This window comes from Haemaphysalis longicornis, unplaced genomic scaffold (genome assembly GCF_048455015.1).
Source record: "Haemaphysalis longicornis isolate Haplotype H1 unplaced genomic scaffold, Haemaphysalis longicornis Haplotype H1 scaffold_5, whole genome shotgun sequence".
NCBI classification, from domain to species: domain Eukaryota; kingdom Metazoa; phylum Arthropoda; class Arachnida; order Ixodida; family Ixodidae; genus Haemaphysalis; species Haemaphysalis longicornis.
Window position 1 is genome coordinate 76,017,540 of NW_027526385.1, and position 16,414 is coordinate 76,033,953.

General features: G+C 46.4%; 1 protein-coding gene across 1 annotated transcript; it reads left to right on the plus strand.

Annotated features, from left to right (window-relative positions):
- The first annotated feature begins 135 nt into the window (after positions 1-135).
- Positions 136-16,140, plus strand: Echs1 (Enoyl-CoA hydratase, short chain 1). The gene is made up of 8 exons (XM_077670722.1): positions 136-389; positions 3,143-3,334; positions 5,776-5,903; positions 8,709-8,808; positions 11,039-11,143; positions 11,306-11,425; positions 15,052-15,119; positions 15,965-16,140. The coding sequence occupies exons 1-8, from the start codon at positions 299-301 to the stop codon at positions 16,028-16,030; spliced, it is 870 nt and encodes a 289-aa protein (XP_077526848.1). The 5' UTR covers positions 136-298; the 3' UTR covers positions 16,031-16,140.
- Positions 16,141-16,414: the final 274 nt, after the last annotated feature.

The following is a 16,414-nucleotide window of genomic DNA, read 5'->3' on the forward strand; positions in this document are numbered from 1 at the left end:
ATTATTTTATTAAACGTAATAATAAATTTGATTTTTAGTAAAAATAAATAAGTTTTATTATTAACTTTTAAAATATAGTTCTGTGTTGTTTATGGATTGGATGTAGCTTTGAGGCTTGAATGTTTGCTAATTGAGTCGTAGTCAGCCACGCTCTAGCCACGCAAGCAAGCCGGACGTGCCGCCTGTCTGCAGCTGTGATCTCTTCCCCTTGAAGTAATCACGAATATATTTTAATTTCGTTCGCGTAATATCGCGCCTGCTGGTTAAATAACTCGTCGAGCGGCACGTCTGGCCAAAAATGAACACCGCTAGCGTGATGCGATCACTCCTGCTTGGCGCGAGGCAGTTCAAACACCCGGAGCTCGTGAAACGTGGATTCGCATCGGCAGGTGAGAGCGTTCAGGGGGCAGCTCTGCTGTTCTGCACCTTCACATTACAAGAACGTAGGCATAATAATGCGCTTCCTCTATTGACGAAGGCCGTTTTGTTCTGCATATTCTAGAGTTATTTACTTTATATTCCGTAAAACAACGAAAAAGACATAAAATAAGATGTGCAGCTTATTCTATGCAGCTGCGACCTCATGTGCGCGCGCTCTTATGTTCATAGCTAATCGTCTTGTGTAAGTTTTTCAGTGGTTGAAACCTCTTAAATGTCTTTTTGTCGCTTTTTGTTTTATTTCTTTGTAGTTCAGTTTTCTGAGCGCGCGACATATCGTCCGATCGCTCACGTGGTTACGCATATCACATTTTACGGGCGGTGCTTTTGTCGCTTTTCACTAACTTCAGGTGTTTTCATGTTTTTTTTTTTCAGTTTGATCAATAAATTTTTGGTTAAAAAAGGCTACTGTTTAAAATTTGCAGAAAAGGTCGCTTCGCGTGATTCCCGCCTAAAACGTGGGGCCAAGTTGTAGAGTTTCCTCGTATTTCATTATCTCAGTTTATCAAAGCTGAGATAAGCGCTATCCGGAAGGCGTTTCGAATAAGTGGAAGGGACGCGGCGATTTTGCGTCTTCTTTTTTATTTCGGTGAACTGAAAAAATTTTGTTCGTTCTTTCAGGGTTTGCTTTGCAGCCCACCAGTTCACTCGTGCTAGTTTTATCTATCGTTAGCTACAACAGTTACATCTTACGGTTCTGGTACCCTTCTTGCCTCTGCAACGGTCTAATTAGTGTCGCATGATGGCGGGGATGGGAGCAGACCTAGTTGATTTTACCCAACCGGCCGAACCGCTTCCGCTCACTGACTAGCCAGAGTCACTGTAATTATAATTAATGACTCTGGATAGTCAGTGAGCGGAAGCGGTTTGGCCCGTTGGGTAAAAATCCAGACAGACTGCTCCCATCCAGTACAGCAATCCTCGCTGGTGCCGTTTCGCAACTGCAAACGGATCAGTCTGTCTTGATTTTACCCAACTGGAGAAACCGCTTCCGCTCACTGACTATCCAGAGTCATTAATTATAATTACAGTGACTCTGGCTAGTCAGTGAGCGGTGCGGCCGGTTGGGTAAAATCAACCGACTGCTTCCATCGCCACCATTATGCGACACTAATTAGACTGTTGCCTTTGCCTCTTCCAACCAACTAAATAAACTTGGGTTCCTCTAAAACACTGCCCGTGCCCAGTATTTTGTTGCACAAACAGCTTGCAAAAACACTCAAGTAGGGCAAACTTGCGCTGTAATATGAACATGTGCAATAATGGAACACTGTTAATTGTGCACGTAGAATAAGAAGGTGCCACATCGTTTTCTACATGCTCCATCAACAAGCAGTTGTGTACTGCTGAACCGCTCCACAACGTAAAATGCCGACGACAAAACTATTTTTAAGCTGAAGAACCGTAGAAAAGGAAATGCGCTCCAAGTTCCGTATTCGTTCTTCCTGCAGTCCTCCCTGTTTAAGTAGTCCACATTGTTTTGTCTGTGTTCAATCACTGCTAGTGGCTGGCGAAAAGTTCTGTCTCTCCTCCGATCTTTTCAATTGAACTTGGCGCAGTCAAACACAATGCAACACTGAGCTGCCAAGTTCATTGGTTCTCTGATTTCCAATGTTCTTAGGGCAGAAAGCTTAAGACCAGATAAAGAAAAGAACCCAGGGAAGAAAAAGTCAGCTGCAGTGCCTAGAGATATTAAGATTTAGCAGTATTGATTGCAGAACAGGAGCGGAAAATGTAATAGCCTACATCAAAAGAAAAGATAACTGGGGTGCTACACACAACAGATTGAGGAAGGAGGACTCATCTGTTAACATTCCTATGGGACGGACGACTTCGTGACCCACTGGCTTAAGAACCATCGGGCACCAATGAAAAAAGTGTTACAAATACACATAACGTTCAGAACCGCTAAGCCTGCTTATTGTAGAGATATGTCTCTTCTGTATTGAAATAAAGACGTAAAACTCTCGCTTGCTAGACCACTAGTGCCATCTAATGAAAGGTAGATGGTACACGATGCTTTTGAAGCCAGTGGGTCATGTATTTGTCCGTCCCGTAGGAATGTGATCAGGTGAGTCTTAATAAGCGAGCAGGATTTCAGGGACATGAAGAAACATTCCTGGTGAAAGAGTTGATGAAAGAACAGGAGGGATTGGAGGTCATAGTTGTAGTTAGCTTTGTTTCTGCAGTGGGCAGATTGTGATGATGATGATGATAGGATAAACCATTAAGTTGCACCATTTCTGGGTACAACTTAAGAAAGGCAGCGCCGCAGTTGCCGCTGTGCCTCATCACCGCAGCCAGATGTTACTCCGTGCGGCGCTAGTAGTGCGTTACTGGGAATATTTTGTACATGGCACGAGCTGTTTCTGTGATTTCTTGTACTTAACATGCTTATAAACTACTGCAGTGATGACAAACAAAGTACGTGAGAAAGAGCAGGCAATATCACGCATTCAAACCAACCTCCTTTCAAATCTCACGCTCCCATTGACATCCGTGTCCGTCGCTTAGGCGGAGCGATACCGTGCATGAGCCATTGCCGTTCTGAACTTGTTCCCGAGTACAGGAGCACATATGGGCAGTGCAATCACGGGTGTGATGAAGGGCAAAAGCAATGGGAGGTCAGTGGGATGTTGGAGTAGGCGCCTAATTATAATGATGATGATGTGGCTTTATCTCCCCACCCCACCCCTCTTGTCAGCGTACGAGCACATCAAGGTCGAGAAGAAGGGCGCCCAGCAGAATGTGGCCCTGCTCACCCTCAACCGGCCCAAGGCCCTCAACGCGCTGTCGAGCGCCCTCATGACTGAGGTCGGGGACGCCGTGGACGCGCTCAACAAGGACGAGTCGGTGGGCTGCATCGTCATCACTGGCAGCGAGAAGGCCTTCGCCGGTGAGGAGAAACCTCGTCGCTGACGTGCACGTCAGTGGGGGTATTTAGCTCGGGTAAAGATGGTGTGTCGTTGGTGACAACAAAAGAAATCATGAGCCATTCCACCCTGTGCCCGTTGCAGTGGCTAAGGGGTTGTGCTGCCGAGCCCATGGGCGCCGGTTCGATTTCGGGCCACGGCGGCCGCTTTTCAGATGTAGGCGAAAGGCAGAAACGCCCGTGTGTTCGAGATTTCGGCGCATGTTAAAGATCCCCAGGTGGTCAAGAGTAATCCGGAGACCTCCACTATGGTGCACCTCACAGCCCAAGTGTAGCTTCGGTGCATTAAACCCTCAAAATAAAAAAAGGTTCATTCCACTCTCACAAGGTGGACGACCAGCAAAGCTTTTTAAAAAAAGCCTATGACATAGAGGTGATACAGAATTTGGGTATAAATTTGCCGTGGTGGAATGCGGTTAACACTTTCGTGACCGCGCATATTCCCATCGATAGTATATTATCGATGAATAGATGGTATTCACTGAAAAGTTTAGCTGTCAATTTCTTCGCTTGGCAACACTGGAAATGGCCACGGACGTGGTGCGGCTTGTGCCACTGCGCCTGCACGCCGAAGAAAAGAAAAACACCAGCGTTCGTCGTCAGCTCCGTTTCAACCCGATTCTCAACAGTGGTGTCAAAAGAGATGTTATTAATCGCACTCACTTTGGAGTCGAGGAAAAACTTTGCGTTCGGTGGGGTAGAGTTTGGAATGTTCAACACACATCATGTGTTTAACACGGACAGGTACCACCATCCTGCGTAGCCCGACGTAGCCAGTGACGGCACACACATGGTTGCCTGCATGTATGCCTTGCTAGTGAATACAACCTATACAAATTCAAATTTTGGTGCCCTCCGAGCACTTCTGAACAGCTAACGCCATCCAAAGGGTAAAAGAGAAAGTATTTCATCAGTTTCACTTTGGAGTTTTTTTTTCCCCGTGGGGGGTTTCGACCTCAGCCGAGCTTCAAGGTCAGACTGATGCTATGAGGAATGAGCTGTTTTCTGGGTTTGAATTGCAGTAATAAGTTTCACTTAATGGCGATTGGCTGCAGCACAAGCAGAAGCTAGGAAGCATAGAAGTGGGCGTTTGTGTTGCAGGAAAAGGCTTAGCGCAGTGACCACAGGGGAGTAATTAATGGGACGCCAGCTTGTCTATCACCAACCCTGTTCCTCGTCTCTGCTGCACTAAGGCTTCTTACACAGCCGTGAATACACAGGCATGGCAAAATGTTTTACTGAAATGTTTTTGTATCATTGGCTGCTGTAGTATCCATCAAGGCTTGTGTTAAGCGGGCTCTTGAGGTACTGTATGCTTATATACTTGAATATTTTCGTACGTACGCCTACAACTATTGAAAGAAGGGAATAAACTTCTCTCATGTTCTGGAGTTCAACATGTGTTCTACCCTGAATTCATTGGTGGAACAGGGTGATCAGGGCCTGCTACCCCAGAATGCAGCACTGACCAAATGGCCCGATTCATATTCTGAGGACTTAAAGGGACCCAGAAAAGCTTTGTCAAGGTGGCAATCAAACGCATTCAGGTGGTAGAACACATAACGGGGGATGTTAGAACCAAATGTGAGCCCCATACAAAGTACGGATAATTTGTAAACAATTTTTGAAGATAGCCTTTCTCAGCCGATGAGCGCGACACCGCAGCGAGCCGATCGCGGCTGACGCAACGGCGAGGCGCCCCCTGATTCGCCCTATCGCCGGCGACGTCACTGCCATTGGCTTCCGGCTGCTCTTCCTGCTTCCTGCGCGATCCCGAGTAGGTGTAGAGTACCAGATTTCTGCAGCGACGTTCCGATACGAGTGCTCTGCATCCGGATCTGGATAAAGATGAGTTATCCGTGCCACGTCGTTGGCTGCAAAGCGAGCGACTGAGTGGCGTCAAAATGAGGCAAGATACGGACGATTGCTGACTGTGCAAAGGCAAAGGCAGGTACGCAGCAGTGCCTAGGTGCAGGAATGTAGCTAGCGCAGAACGGAAGTCGAGCGTCGCGCTGTCACATGGTTATTCCCAGTGTTTCCAGCTGCTTTGAAAGAAGCAGAGAGGGAGGAGGAATCGATCGGCAAGGGGGGAGGTGCATTTAATTGCTTCTGGCGCAGCTAATACTTAATGTAGATCAATAATTCCAACGGCATTGCATCGCTATATTGGTGCTATGCGACAATACAGGCCTTTTGTAACTTTTACAAAAGGCTTTTCTGGGTCCCTTTAAGGTTAAGCTTTTGGGGTATGCCAGGAGGAGATTTTTGTTGTTGTTGTAAAGCTAAATTTTTTTTGTCTGACATTTGACAAATATTGCCCTGGGGAGCATTTCGTTTTTTTTCAGACAACGCTTGACATGTAACTGTCTTGGTGACCTTTACTAACTCTGTCACCCTTGGCGCAGCCGGTGCGGACATCAAGGAGATGCAGAACATGACCTTTGCCAAATGCTTCACGGGCAACTTCCTCAGCCACTGGGACAAGGTGGCCCATTCCATCAAGCCGGTCATAGCGGCTGTTAACGGCTACGCGGTGAGTGCGGTTTGCCGGCTATTGGATTCGTCTGGTCACTCTTACACCCCGGTTTCCCCCCTCGTGAACAATTAACACCTTTTGAGGGGCTAAGCTGCCAGGACGCAGCCTGAAACACTCCATTTTAAGAACGAAGTCGCTAGTCACGATGGTGGTGACTTTTTTGAAAAATTTTGAAGAGTCTTCCTTGTCGTTTGTTTTAGCTGGAGCTTCAAATTACTTCCTGCGCTGCTGAGTGAACTTTCAGTATGGGTGAAGGTAAAACTTGCTTTGCCTACAAAAAAGCACCGGTTATGCACCCAGTTGATATGCTGATAAATCCTCTAGGACACTTCAAAAAGTAACCCGCCTTAGTGGTGGCTCAGTGGCTAAGCACGAGGATGCGGGTTCGATTCCCGGCAGCGGCGGCCGCTTTTCTGATGGAGGCAAAAAGCAAAAACACTGGTGTGTACAAGATATCAGTGCACGTTAAAAGATCCCCAGGTGGTCAAAATTAACCCGGAGGCCTCCACTACGGCGCGCCTCATCGCCTGCGTTGCGTCGGTGTGTTAAACCCTACAATCAATCAATGAACTTCAAAAAGTAGTCACAAAGGCACGCGCAATGCACTCAACCTCCAGTTCCATCATGTACTTGTGGTGTCTTGAGGTGCTTGCATGGTGTCTTGAGGTGCTTGCAAGAAGGGTGAGGTGTTGATTTTTGTGAGGTCCTTCACTGGCTATTTACCGCATTTACTCGCGCAATGATCGCACTCGCGTAATGATCGCACCCCTGAAGTTTGTCATCAAAATTCGATTTTCTTTATTTTCCTGCGCAATGAACGCACCCTGAACTTGCCGCAGCAGTATGTCGTATGTGTGTCATGTCTAATGATGATCGTGCTTACCTCTGTTTTCTTCCCTTTCAAAGCGAACATGGCTACGTTATTGGCGCAGATTTGCCGATATCGGCAAGCATGCGTTCAATATTGATGAGGAAGATAATTCTAACTAAACACATATAATGTACTCACAAGACAAAGAAAAAAAATGCGCTCAGCTTGCTGCGTCGGCCCCCATGTCTATTTTGATGTCCCGTACTGTGACAGCGGCATCCACTTATTGGTCGCCCTGTTGTCACCTCTGTTGCGACCGGGCGGGGGCACCCGATCCGAGCTCCGTGGCCTCCGACATACGAGTGGTAGCGTGTATGATGCGAGCGGCCAGCCGCTGTTGCAGCCGTGAAGAAGTCCAGAAGCCGTAGGCTAACGTAACTGTTTACTTCATAGTGAGAGGTGAGCCGAAGCCAAAGAACAATGCCCCGACGGGTGAGGTTACAATACAGGACTCGAGCAGAGCGACAACATCGATTCGCTGCTCTAACAAGAATGAGTTACAATGCTTGGGCAGCTCTATTTATACCCAAAAGCGATAACGGTCAAATGCAACAAGCGGCAACACGCCACGAACGTCACAGACACACACAACGCTCTTTCCAGTGTTCGTTAGTCGTCGGTAGCCTCCGCGCACGTTGAGTCCGAGAGAGGGGAGAGAAGAGGACTCCGTTGCGATCGACGGGGCCTCTGTGTCCTTGAAGAGCGTGGAGACGAGCCTGACGTGAAGATGTGAAGACCGCACACGAGTTGCCGACATCTTCGGACAAAAGGATTGCCTTCTTCTTTAAGGATGCGTCGTACTGAGTCCTCTTCTCCATGCGAGGTCCGTGGGTGCACGTAACACACGAAATACGAACGACTCTCGAGACGAGAAGACAAGGAAAAACAGCACTTCAACAGACGCGGAACAAAGAAATTCGAGTTCCGTTTGGCGCGACGCTGACGATGTGCAGCACACAATACACCACCTCAACATGGCGGCAGCGGCGAGGGGCAACCCGGTGACCTTCGCTCTCGCCCCCTCCCTCATCCTGCTCATCCCGCTCGCACCTCGCCCTCGCGCTCCTCTTGCGCCGTGTTTTTGCGTTTTTTTCGTATGTCACAAGGGCGACGAGTTCTTTCCAGATTCGGTTTTCCTCCTTTTACTTGGCGCGATGTTCCCGTTCCTCGTTTCCTTCAACTGGGATGGCTTTCTCCCCTTTCTCCAGACTCGCGCGCCTTGTGGCTGAACTCAATTCCGAATATAACGCGAGGTGCGTTTTGGAGCACGTAATTTCGAAAAAAAAACTTGCGTTATATTCGTGCAAATACGGTACTAGCAGATGCCAGCCAGGAAAGGCATTGTTTCTACCCGAGAAGACACAAAACATATTGGAGAACCTTTAAATTCCACACTACAGTGACATAATATGGGCACGAGTGACGTAATATAGGGGCCGCGGATAGCTGACCCATATTACGTCACTCGTGCCCATATTACATCAATGTAGTGTGAAATTTAAAGGTTCTTCAATATGTTTTGCGTCTTCTCGGGTAGAAGAAATGTTTTTCAATATGGGACGTGGCTATCAGTGGGTCGACTGTGCGTTAGCATACAAGTGATGAGATCAAATGGAACTAGGCCTTTCCTTAGCATCTCAATTATTTGAAGTTTGCAGTAAGATCAACATCATTGTTATTGAGGCAAAGCAATCTTTTTAATGAACCAAGCTTTCATTTTGTCTTCATGGCCTCTTTAAGGAGCAGATACTTTGAAGAGGTACAAAGCAGACTTGCTCACTCACTCAAAAAGAAAAAAGAAAAGCAGTGTTAGATAATGATTGATACTTTGGCATTATGTCTGCCTTTTTGAGTGGAGGACACACTTGTAGCAGGCTGCCTGGTGTGGAGTAAGCTGCGAAACACGTCTGTTGTTTTTCTCCCTGCCACAGCTGGGTGGTGGCTGCGAACTGGCCATGATGTGCGACATCATCTACGCCGGCGAGAACGCCAAGTTTGGACAGCCCGAAATCATCCTGGGAACTCTGCCAGGTTAGTCCTGCCTGGAAGCTGCACTGGTAAAACAGGAAGTGTTTCAGTAGGGTGGAAACTGGTCCACCATGGTGGCACGGTGGCTGGGGTGTTGTGCTGGTGAGCCTAAAGCCACGGGTTCAATACTATCCACAGTGCCCGCGCTTCAGATGGGGGTGGAGAGCAAAAACGCCCGCGCCTGTTGAAATTCCGACGCTTGCTAAAGCGGCCCTGAATAGGGTTTCGAAGGCTGCGATCTTACACTCGCAGTCGCTGGAGTACTTTCCAAGGAATGTTCTCCTGCAAAAATCATTTTAAAATGCCTGCTAGCTGAGTTATTGCCGACTAGAAAGGGGCAGCCGTAAGGCCCGAGGCTTTTGCTCTATCCTTGTAACTAAATGAAGGAAGGAATGAATAAGTTGTGAACAAGAGGAAAACGTAATTGTCATTTCAGGTCAAATACGTAGCATTTGCGTGGGGTTGTGGAGCTATTTATTATTATTTCTGTCATAGATGCCTACTCTTTATTTTGTTGAGACGAGGAGGTGGGTTTTACTTTGGCTTCCAAAGGCACGCAATTGCAAAAAAAGAAAAAAAAAGCCATGTGATTGTTCATAAACGAACGAAAATGGTGTCGTGGTTGAACGGTTTTAAATACAGGATATTTTGTGTTTCTGATCCTTCTGGCCTACCACATGTGCTAGGGGAGAACTTAGATGATGGAATTGAACCGGCATAATTGAGCAAACGAAGACCACAAATTACCCGCCATAATTGATGAAATAATTGCATAGCCATCAGCTTTTTCAATACCTTATAACAACACTTAAATGTAATGATCTTCCTAGTTAAAATAGAGAGTTTGTCTGTTGTGGTGTGCGACGCCTACTGGAAAATATACTGGGTATGCTACACGGACGCGCATAGTTTTAAAATATGAGTGCATCCATCCAAATCTTCAAGAGGGAAACACTTGCCATCCAGAAGCCCTAGGATTTAAGGATAGAACAGAGGGAGTTACCTTCAAGGCTGTCCAGACGACTAAAAGAAGATTAGAGCGCTGGTGGACGAAAAGCAGAGAGGGGAATATGGCCTAGTACAGCTACCACCTGCAACAGGAAAACAAAAGTTAATCAGTCAGTCAATCAATCATGTGCATAGGCCACTGCTTCTCTACAACCGCGGAATAGCTGAGGCACCCAATGGTATTAAAAAAAGCCTGGCTGATGCAGAGTTTACCTCTAAGTAACTTGAAGCTACACTTGTTCGATTCACATATGGAGTCAGCACTCCAGTTCAGCCCAGAGATTCAAAATGGTACACCTTTGTCGTAGTGTCAAAGGTGCTAAGGCCTTCTATCGAGTTATATCCTGGGCCATAGCGGATGCATTTTCAGTACGGGGAAAACAAAATTCGAGGTTGTTCCGTTTCGCGAAGGAATTGGTAGGAATGCGGAGGACGATGACTGGTGAACCGTACGTAACTCTCCTCACTCGTGCAAAGAGTGGAATGACGCGCTGTTGTCACTATGCCGTCGTGCCTTTCCACTCCATCATAAACACTTGCGTCATTACCTCACTTGCAGTGCACAGTACACTCCTTGCAATATTCATAATCCTCCATTTGTTACTCGCATCTGGGGCTGGGAATGTAAGGCAAACGGAGGCATCACACTGCTGAGTCAGTTTCAACATCTGCTCGTTCAGAGGGGCCGATGTTGTGCCTTTAATGTAGTAATAAAGCTTGTTACTGCGTGGAAGTGGTGGCACTGTCCTTTTTGTGCTGTAGTGTAGTAATAAACGGTCAGCATGCGTTTTGTGCGCACTAAGCCGTCTTGGCGTTACTGAAATCGCTTTTCTTGGGTCTCTCGGGCCTGGCCTTATTGCCTATGAAAAAAAAGACGGCGATAGGTTGCACTACTCATTTCTGACAGTGCATTGTTAAAAAGCGCCATTTTGGACAGTAATTGTAGCTAAACCAACTTGGGCAGTGATTGTGCTTTTGTGGGATGACTCAAAACAGTCTTTTCGAGCTCACTACAATATTGTACAATTTTTTACTGTTTTTGTAGTTGGAATTGCTATGCTGTTAAACGAGACTGGCAGATTTGTAAATTTTAACTTAAAAACAAATAAATAATTGACCTGTCTCAAGTCCAGCACTGCTCATTGTCGTCTCAATAAGCTTTATGGCTAAATGAGACTCAACTGCACACTGCACAGTCTTGTGACTTTGCCCTTATTGTGTCCAGGTGCTGGTGGTACCCAGCGGCTAACCAAGGCCATTGGCAAGTCGCGTGCCATGGAGATGTGTCTCACGGGGAACCAGATCACCGCTGCGGAGGCCGAGAAATACGGTTGGTGGCCCCGGCATTTTTAAAACGGCTTCTCGGTTATTTTCATCGATGCTGCATGAACAGCAAGTGCTGAAGGAAAGATGGAATAACGACCGAGGCTGGAAGTTACTTAAAATAAAAAAAGTGTTGTTTGTGTCTCTTTTTGCTCTGTGTCATGTGCAGGGCTGGTGAGCAAGGTATTCCCGACAGCCCAGCTGGTTGATGAGGCGATCAAGCTAGCCGAGAAGATCGCCAGCTACTCGCAGATCTCTGTTGCCCTCTGCAAGGACAGTGTCAACCACGGTGAGTGCAATCAATCAATCAAGTCAATCAATCGGAGTGCTTTGTTATCTCGATAGCAGAAACAGCTATAACAGATTGTCGCAGCCTTGGAATGGCTAGTGAATAGCCTAATATGAAATTACGATTTTCAGGCCAACTTCAAGGGCGAAGTACAGAACACAAAAGAACTAGCTGTACAGAAGTTTCATTGTGTTGTCAGCAGGGAAGGCTTTGATTTGCACGCCTCAACTCTTAGCAAATGCTCATAAATCGGGGAAAAAATGACATTGTTGGGGGTTTATAACGTCTCGGCACCAATGGCTAAAACGGGAACAAGAAAATGTGAATCCAGACAGAAAGGTGACGATGGATCGTTCTTGTGGATGCGAACTGACAAAATCCGAGGCATTAGGCTTGCGCTAATAGGGAAGGTCAGGCTTGTAATCGAATGGTGCTAAATGTGGTTGCAAAAAAGGGGAAAAATTATGATGTTAAGCTGAATGTCAAGTACAGTCAATCAAGTTAAGAAGTCCCATCGGTGTTAAAGCAATGTATTTTGGCTTTGCGTAGATCAGTGCTTTGCTAAATTTGGCCTGGTTTCTAGTGTTACTAATAGCAGGGTCAAGTAACAAGTCTACTACAGTAGAGTTTTCACTTCAGGCTCAAATAGTTTTTGAGAAAGAAATGAAAATGTGAAAATGTCTCTATGTTCAAGACTACTGAAAATGCAGTTCTAATTTATTTTTAATTAGAAGCATTCTTATGCAGCAAAACTTCATTTCAGTGAATGGGAAGGGAGAAAATGATAATTATTTTATTACAACTTCGCTGAAAATAAATCAGCATGCTTCTGTATTCTTTGTGAGGTCAAAACATAAATTAAATTAGGAGAATTGATTTCTCGCTCCTTGCATCAACTTGCAGATTCTTCATGCCTTAGTAGCTTACGTCTGGCTTAGCTTTGTACAGGCTGCGACGCTATTCTCTTAATTGCTCTCTCATACATGCGGAAATTTCGTATGAAAGTTAATTTTTATTTTTATGTTCATTTTTAGTCTGCTTCGTTGAACACTGAGATTGGGAACAGCACTTACTTTGTTACTTAGAAGTCAAACAAACAATTCTCATATATACAGTAGACTCGTGATAATTCAAACAAACTTTTCGCCCGCTATGCTTTAAATGTATTTTAAAGCTGCCAAATTCAAACCACTCCATAAATTCGGTTAATTCATAGTTTTTGCTTGTTCTGGCCGGAAAATACCTGCCGCATTTGTTGCTTCTACCTGGACATTTCCATGCTTAGGCGTGTCGAAGCGAAACCTGCAGTGAATTCGCAATGAACTGTCTGTCTTTGTTGGCAGTGGAAACTTTGTTTTGAACTCTCGTGCAAAGACAAAGCAGTCAGTTGTTTGGTTGGTACCAATAAATCAGTGGCTCATACCCACTCTGGGGAATCGGCCAAGTCAGATTCAGTAAAAAGGTTAAAAACTATGAAACTAAGGGGAAAATAGGGCTGAGTCTCAAGAATGTGAGGAATGGGATGTTTACAGTAATTCATTCGTGATGTCTCTTCTTCATCTCCTCCTCTCTTTCCTTAGCCCTTCAGTATTGTAGGTGATTGTTGCGTTATTAAATATACGTGAATGTTTCACTACAACAAAAGTTGGTATGTTGCCGTGAAACATTATTATGAGAACTTCTTATAATTCAAACAAAATTGTCGGAGTTTGAATTATCGCGAGTCTATTGTACAGGGTATATGGGACCTCATGCATATGGGATTTTTATTGGAGTGGCAGCGTCCACTACTGACCCCGAAAACAGAATTTTCGGTACCAATTTAAGGGAAAGTGAAGGGTTTCAATTTAGCATAGTAGATGGGGGTTCAGTTTCTAAAGGTATTGCTCTGTCACCAAGGTGTTACACTGTAACAAACCTTGGTTTTAAAATGTGCCGCAACGTGCAAGCTTTGTTTCAAAATTTGAGCATGAATGATACAGTGTAGACCATTTATAACGTAACCGCTTATAGTGCGGGACCGGATATAACGCGGGCTTTTGCGACCACCGGTTTGCCTCCCATAGAACTCAATGCATAAGCATACCGCTTAAGATGCGGTTGGCCGAAGCACAATACCGTTTATAGTGCGGTTTTTCGGCGGGTCTGCTGATCGACCGGCGCAGCTGAGGCATCGTTTTAGGGTAGCAAAAGAAAAAAGAAAGGATGAAATCGGCCATCTGACGCAGCGTGCACCCCTTGCCCTCCTCTAACGTAGACACCCAAAGAAAAAAAAAATAGGCACCCTTTAGTTCGTGCGTACCTGATAACCACAACTGACCTTGCTTGATGCACCTCGGAAGATAGCGACAGACTCCCCATCCGCGTGTGGCAAGTTGATTTTATTAATCGTGAACCGCATGGCCCGTTTCCGCGCACGAATCGTGCACATCGACGTTGCGCGTGTTTTTTTTTTTTTTTTTTTTTTTTCGTGCTCGTATTGACGATTCCGCGCTCGCGGTGGCTTCTTCGCGTGGCAGTGGGAGGAGCCTGACGACTTGCACCAATGGGGAGACGCGTACCTAACGGCGGGAGATTCGAAGCGCTCCGAGCCGGCTAGCCGTGCCAGAGATGTTTAGGCTTACCACCGCGATATTTTTTGATGGGCGCTTTCACAAGCAGCGTGGATGGCAGTTTATATTCCACTTTTCGTCCACATTATTAGCTCTTTTCTTGCATGAGCATCTTCGCTTGCGGCCCCGTGCAGCATTTCAGCGAGCGGTTAGAAGCGGTCGCTGGAACTTACTGGAACTGCCTGCACCGCTTCACAGCCAGTGCCGACGCCATGTTGCCGCCCCTTACCGCGCCGCCCACACCACGCCAGTTGTATCCGCGCTGGCGTGCACTGCACGTTTTCGCGATACCAAATCTACCACGCGGTTCACGCTTTAGAACGTTGTGCAGATAAGCAACCGCTCTTTCCCTTTCCGAACATCCGAGCCGCGCGAAGCCGAAGATTTCCACCACCAGTACGTTGCGCTGATATGCAGCCGCCTTCGGCATCGTGAACACAATGTGGGGTTTGAAGGAAAAAAAAAAAAAAAAAAAAAAAAAAACCCGCTGGCGTTCTTATCACGTCTTGCGGCAGCTGTTCATAGACGCTAAAAACGCAGCCACGGTCTTTCAAAACAAACACAACGGAAGTTAAAGCCGCGCTCGCCGTTCTTGAGACTGCGCTGTTGCCCTTCAGCAGCGGCTGATGTTAAAAATAATACGAAATATAGACCGTGCCTTCGTTTTTAAGTGCTGTGCGACTGAGTCATGATAAATATAGGTTGACTTGAGAGATAGGTGGCGATGTGGTTGAATTCGCGCGTGTTTTGGTTATAGTGTGGTACCGCTTATAGTGCGGATTTTTGCGGCTCCCGCGACATACGTTATAAGCGGTCTACACTGTATAAGCGTTTTGGAAACTGTCAATTTTTGAAGTGTTCGTAACAGTGCTACTGCAACCTGCTTTTAGCTTTGCTGTGAAGAGCGGGAATTTCATTCTTGTCACAAGCTGTGCTGAGTCAGCCACCTCTGTGTTCCTGTTCACAACTTTGTCAGCGTGCCGTGATGCTTATAGAACCCTTTGATGAACGCAGCCTTCGAGACCACTCTACAAGAAGGTCTCCGTGTTGAGAAGAGGCTCTTCCATGCGTCCTTTGCCCTGGTAAGTGACTGCCTCAACACCTCTGTGCATTTCAGGATTACTAGGACTGTTTAGGCAGGTCACCGTGTTGCAGTTGTGTCTTGGTGGTCCTCTTGCTTTTTAAGTGCAGAGCACTTTAGGGGCTCGCCTTGTCGTAGCTCGCTCGCTGGACCCAAGTAGAGCCACACGGCGTTCCACCGTAGCGGCTGTTGTCGCGGTGTAACCCAGAGGCTGCGAAAAACAAGCGGTTTATATAGTCATAAGCGTTCGAAACTTGTGAACCGCTGGCGCTTGTCATACATCTCCCTCTTGTTTAACACAAAGAAAACTGCAGGCACATTTGAGGCAAAATATATGTAATTCACGGGCAGCGCCCATGTTCATTAGAACTAGCGTTGGTTTTTGGTAGTGCAATGCCGGCAGTGCAGTGCCGGCACGTGCGGGAGGAAAAGCAAGCACAAAAATAACAGAACTCCCGCTGACGCAGTTTCAGGCCCCTGAGGGGGCACGTGAGCACTGTGAAGGAGGGAAATTTGAATTGCATTGGGTGGTGGCAGTGAGTGGATAACGGCGCTACAGCCCATTATGGCGAATCACTGCTCTGCACTTCTGACAGCTTTCACATTGAGTGGAACGGCTTTAATTTTGTATATAAAATCACATTCAGTGGAACAGCTTTAATTTTGTATATAAAAATTCTTTTCCAAACAGGAAGCTTTACTTTGCCAGTTATACGGCCAACTGATCTGAGTTGCATTCCACAAGTGACTGCTTTTTTTGCCATGCATGTTTGTAAGCTTGGGTCGTTACACTCGATCACACCGTGTTTTTTTTTCTTTCTTTCTTTCTTTCTTTTATTTCTACAGGAGGACCGAAAAGAGGGCATGACAGCGTTTGTTGAGAAGCGGCCAGCGAAGTACACCAACAACTAGAGGTGTCCTGCGCTTGGCTATAGACGTACTCGGTGGCCATCCCCGTATTGTTTCTTTCGTGAACCCCGTTATGTGAGAACAACCTAATAAACGTTAATATTTTGGTTACACCTTTTAATCTTTCCCTGCAGAGATGCGAGCTTGTGGGTCCTAAGGGACACTGTAGGGGATTTGCCAAACTCTTATTTTTGCTGGCATTATGGGGAGTTTACCAGTGTTTTCGCGTTATTTTTTCTTCTTTGTTCACTGCGGTGCAGCGCAATGTTCAGCGCAGGCCCTCTGGATTCCATAGTGTTTTCACGTGTGTGCTGTTCGCTGAGAAGCATGGCCGCTTTCTCATCGCATGCATTCTACGGTGGGGCACTTAGCGAAAGCAATGATGAC

Excerpts from the sequence above, each read along its gene's own strand:
- Echs1 (XM_077670722.1), top strand. The coding sequence starts at position 299 with ATGAACACCGCTAGCGTGATGCGATCACTCCTGCTTGGCGCGAGGCAG. Across the intron at positions 3,335-5,775 it reads CAGCGAGAAGGCCTTCGCCG|CCGGTGCGGACATCAAGGAG; the intron begins GTGAGGAGAAAC and ends CCCTTGGCGCAG. Across the intron at positions 5,904-8,708 it reads CGGCTGTTAACGGCTACGCG|CTGGGTGGTGGCTGCGAACT; the intron begins GTGAGTGCGGTT and ends TCCCTGCCACAG.